Source organism: Micromesistius poutassou, assembly GCF_964030765.1.
Source record: "Micromesistius poutassou genome assembly, chromosome: 21".
In the NCBI taxonomy this organism is placed as follows: domain Eukaryota; kingdom Metazoa; phylum Chordata; class Actinopteri; order Gadiformes; family Gadidae; genus Micromesistius; species Micromesistius poutassou.
This window is the reverse complement of record NC_140291.1, coordinates 6,220,596-6,225,291: the sequence shown is the minus strand read 5'-3', so window position 1 is coordinate 6,225,291 and position 4,696 is coordinate 6,220,596. Positions and strand designations below refer to the sequence as shown.

General features: G+C 40.3%; 1 protein-coding gene across 1 annotated transcript; it reads left to right on the top strand.

Moving 5' to 3' along the window:
• Nucleotides 1-576: 576 nt before the first annotated feature.
• Nucleotides 577-3,521, top strand: LOC311366789 (uncharacterized protein; the record flags this gene model as incomplete). Its single annotated transcript, XM_084485570.1, has 6 exons — nucleotides 577-766; nucleotides 1,212-1,301; nucleotides 1,509-1,547; nucleotides 1,853-1,924; nucleotides 2,170-2,290; nucleotides 3,382-3,521. 6 exons carry the CDS (start codon nucleotides 577-579, stop codon nucleotides 3,488-3,490), a joined length of 621 nt encoding a protein of 206 aa, XP_084341696.1. The 3' UTR covers nucleotides 3,491-3,521.
• Nucleotides 3,522-4,696: the final 1,175 nt, after the last annotated feature.

The window sequence follows — 4,696 nt, the reverse complement described above, 5'->3', positions numbered from 1 at the left end:
GATAAGAGACTGTAGCTGTTTATACACCTCCACCACAGAGGCACACAGTTCATCTAGGTAGGGCCGCGCAGTCCCTGCCAAATGAGGAACAACACCAGGATGTACAACAACAGGCGCACTCGACTGTAACCAGGCTGGATCTTTTCCACAAGAAGAATTGTTGCTTTTGATGCCCATGTTTCATGTGTCTTTCTTTGAGCACTTGAGTAGGCCAACTTCAGCTGCTCACTGGAAGCCAATTAGCCATTAGCTCTCTGTTTGAACGAAGGCCACATGACGTCGCTGCGGTAACGAGAATCAGTCCTAGGTTTTTGTGTGTTCAATCAGCCCTCCTTAGATTTACGCTTTCAAGATTTGGGAAAAGGCGTTGGCACAAAGTTCTGTTAGATGTTGAAGGGGTACCAGGAGGACTTCAGCCATGGGCCCTTCAAGCAGTTGAAATTCCTGCAGAGCAAATTCTGAGCCTCAGACAACCAGAAGAGGTAGATCACTTTTATGTTGATTAGAATCCTGGACGTTATGGTAGACAAGTGAGACTTAACAAAGTGCTTCACAGAAAACATTCAGAACTTGGGGATGGACACATCCTCGGGTCCAAAGGCCCACACGGAGGCCTTTTACCCTGGCTTGTCTGGGCCTGTGGTGGGGCCCAAGTCAGAAATATTGCAAAGGATCAAGATACGCAAGGCGCAACTCAAGTTCCGTCGCACGGTGCTGTTGAAGAGACAGCAGTTCAGGATGAGGGTATCGGCATCGGAGGACCAGGGTGAGTTAAAATTTGAGGAACTAGCCTATATTCATATATGAGGGTAACAATCAGAACCCAATATTATATACAAACAGGAGTATTAAGGAAAGTAATAAGCCTGTCTGTAGTTATAAAAATGGTATAATAAAATATATAAACTATTGAATTATTACTAGAATTTTATTTTATATATAATAAAAACAAACAAACTAAAAAAGAACATGTATTAAGGAGAAAAGGAATAGAATAAATATTTATATTTTTTCTTTTCATTTATTTTGTATTTATATAGGCCTATACATCAAAGTCTAATAAAAGATACATTCATTATGAAAACATTTTTAGGCATCAACAAAAATTATCCAATATAGGTAGGTGTCTGTCTTGAGTTATTATTATTTTTTAATCTGTTGTTATTGAGGAACACATTATTTTATAAATGTATCTTTGTGCTGTGAGCCAGAGGAGGAAGTGCAGATCCCTGAGCTAGTGGACATCTCCAGAGAGCTGCAAGGCCTGACTGCTAAAGAGAGAGAACTGGGCTACTTTGACGGTAGGAAAGGGGGGATCCCAGTCCATGTCGAGGCATCTGGACTTCCACTGGACCTCACCACTGTATTTTATGAATGCCTTCTCACTGTTTGATAGTGTGTTCTTGGTCATTTATATAGTGTTATAGTGTGGTCACCGGTCAAACAAGTTTTAGCTTAAAACATCCACACAGAGTATGTATCTGACATTGGGTCTTTTGTTTGGTTAGATGAAGATGACGAGGATTTGACACCAGAGATACTCACAGGTGAGAACAAACTAATTCATGAGGGCATCATGGCAAACACTGTAGGATTTTTGACTCCATAAAAAAAAGAAACAAACCCTCAAACCTTGAATCACCCTAACCCTAGACACTAGGAGTCAGATACCCTAGACACTAGGAGTCAGATACCCTAGACACTAGGAGTCAGGGATCCTAACCACTAGGAGTCAGGGATCCTAACCACTAGGAGTCAGGGATCCTAACCACTAGTAGTCAGATATGTTAACCAAAAGGAGTCAGAGATCCTAACCACTACTAGACTAACCCCCCCTCCCCTCTTCTTTTAGAGGAATGCATCCACTGGCCTGCCCCGCCTCCATGTAACGTCCCAGATGCTAATAAAGTAGTTCCTACTGCAGGTGAGCTCAGCAAATCAACAAACAAACGTGACGAACATCAGGACAGGAACATTTAACTCAACATACAATTCATCTGTTTTGGTGCAAGGTCATGCTCTTGCAAGAATATATATGTAAGCCTATGGGATGTACAACAAACACTTACATACCATTATACTCTTCACATGCAAATGTGCCCCATATTAAATGCACACCTGTACCCAGTGAACTCAGACCCATCCTCTGCTCATCCCTTTAAATGAAAGAACTGGGCAGGAAGCCAGCTGTCACCAAGTGTCCCAGCTGTGGAGCCATCGGAACCACAAAAACTGCCAAGAAACGGGGTGATGCCCCTTGGTTGGTGTGTGGGCTGACTTCCGTATTCGGGTAATACCTTCACTAATCTAATTCACTAATCGGATGCAGAAGTTCTACCACAGCAGAAATTCTGGCTGGAGACGGAACAGAGCCTGGGTTGGAAACCAAAGACTGCAAGGGGCGTATTAAGTCCTTGTTTGCTGTTTTGTTCGGATTGTTACGGATATATTTAAGCGAACCGAGTGGATGAAGATGATTCATCTAAAATCTGATTTGGGCGACATCAGCGAGCTAGCCTGGGAACTAGACGAATCTCACAAGCTCATGTTTCATTTGCTCTGCAGATAAGGTCTGGCTCCCCTTCCCTAAGAAAATGATGTCTGCCCGGTACGAAATAGATCAATAACAACCATTTATGTAAATGCGGCGGGATAATTATGATGACGCTGTGGAGGCATTTTCAACCACAACAACAACAAAAATGGCTGCCGCTGATGTAAAGTGGTCTGTTGATATCACTATCGAGACAGTATTAAACAAACTGGTTGTTATATTTTCACATGAAAAAAGAACAAACGACTGCACTGAAAGCTTTAGTTGAGAAGAAAGATGTATTTTATTTTAGTCGCTCAGAGCTGCGTGACCCGTTTCGTTTCTATGATTGGCTGTAGGCCTATCCAATTGAGAAAAAAAAGTCTCTGTAAAGGTTTAAAATCGTGTAGACTAGCCACTGTAGATACACTCTTCTTACCCCTTCTGAAATCTTCATCCACTCGTGTGAACGAGTTTTTCTGAATCGGTATAATATCGAACAAGGTGTGACTCCGCCACTTGCAGTTTTAGGTTTCTGGCAACCAATGACGTGCCTCCAATTACAAGATTGGTCGAGACAATTATGAGGTGAAAGAAAGTGAAACAACCCGTTCCCCCAGTCTGGAGCTCGTTTGCATTCATATTTTAGATCATTCATCCAAATTTGGATATCTTGATCTTCATAAAACAAACAAAAAAAAGTGATTCTGATCCGTTGCCTGGTTAGAGCGCCCGTCTGTGTTTTTAACAGGTTTTTGGTTGTCTTTCATTGAGGCAATTGCCCATGCGGTAGCATCACAATCCTCCCATTTCCAATCTCATGCCCCCTGTGTCTGTCCTACTCACAGGTGTATTGGCGGATGCTGTTTGATTCCTTTCTGCTTGGACAGCCTAAAGGACGTCCATCACAGCTGTCCATCATGCCAGACTACAATACACATCCTACAAAAAATATGACACTATCGTTTTAAGACTCTGGAAAATATTAACTCACTCACTTACCCATCGAGTCATACGTTCCTATTCTGGAAGGAATGACTGATTTTCAAAGGTGATTAGGCTATATCCGTGGGAGTACAGAGGAAACATCCTCAAATTATTCATATTACATACTATATATATTGATATTCGTTTTTACTCTTGCATTGTGGATTCCAACCATATTGCTCCATTTATATATACTGTTGTGTATGATGACATTATCGAAGAAAGTGTATAACTCTGATGTTAGGTGGATGTCACATGATATCCCAAATATATATAAATATTTTGAAAAGTCGTATTATTTACATAGACAAGATGACATCTTGCCTCAGCCAGTGATGCAAATAGTGCCTGATAAACTGAGCCAGCTAACAATATTATGATTATAGTTCATGAACCCAGAACAGGTTTCAAAGTCACCCATGCAAATAGCCAGCAAAGGTTGTTGAATTATGAAATACAAGGAACTCTGCTCCAAGTATTTATTTTCTCTCAAGATATTAGCTTGAGAGGTATGGAACTGCAATTGGGACAATATTAAATAAATAATTCAAGTTTAATTTAATAAATGCATTACATGTTATGGTCTATTCCCGCATGCATTTAATTGTGTATTTATTAATGCTAGGTATTTAATAATTGTAATATCAAATAATTGATTTAACTATGTACGTGGCGCTAATCATGATCGTCTCGTGTGCACACACACCATGGCAACAAAAAAGAAATCATCAACATCACCTAAGAAGGCCAGTGGGCCTTGGTTTTTCTTCCAAAGACCATCTAACTAGCTTCGGAACCAGAGAAATCTGCAAACTAATTTTATTCGCTCTAGACAGAGCTCCATCAGACATCATGTATTGACTTAATTACTGCTTTACAGATCCTTCACCATCCTCACCTCATTCTTGATACCCTTGGATAACCAACCCAACGGCACTTTTAAGAGCCAATCTCTCAATCTATCCATCCAGCTATCTTTTCTATTCATCCAGTGTACTACTGACCCTCTAGGAATGTCAATACTACTCACATTCACAGTACACCAATTGTTTTATTGACAACATAAAAGGCATACAGTAACATTACTTATATACACATCTCGAGTACTATTTACAAAATAATGAATGTGTTACACATGTAGAAAAATATGCATTACATCTATATAAATATGTACAC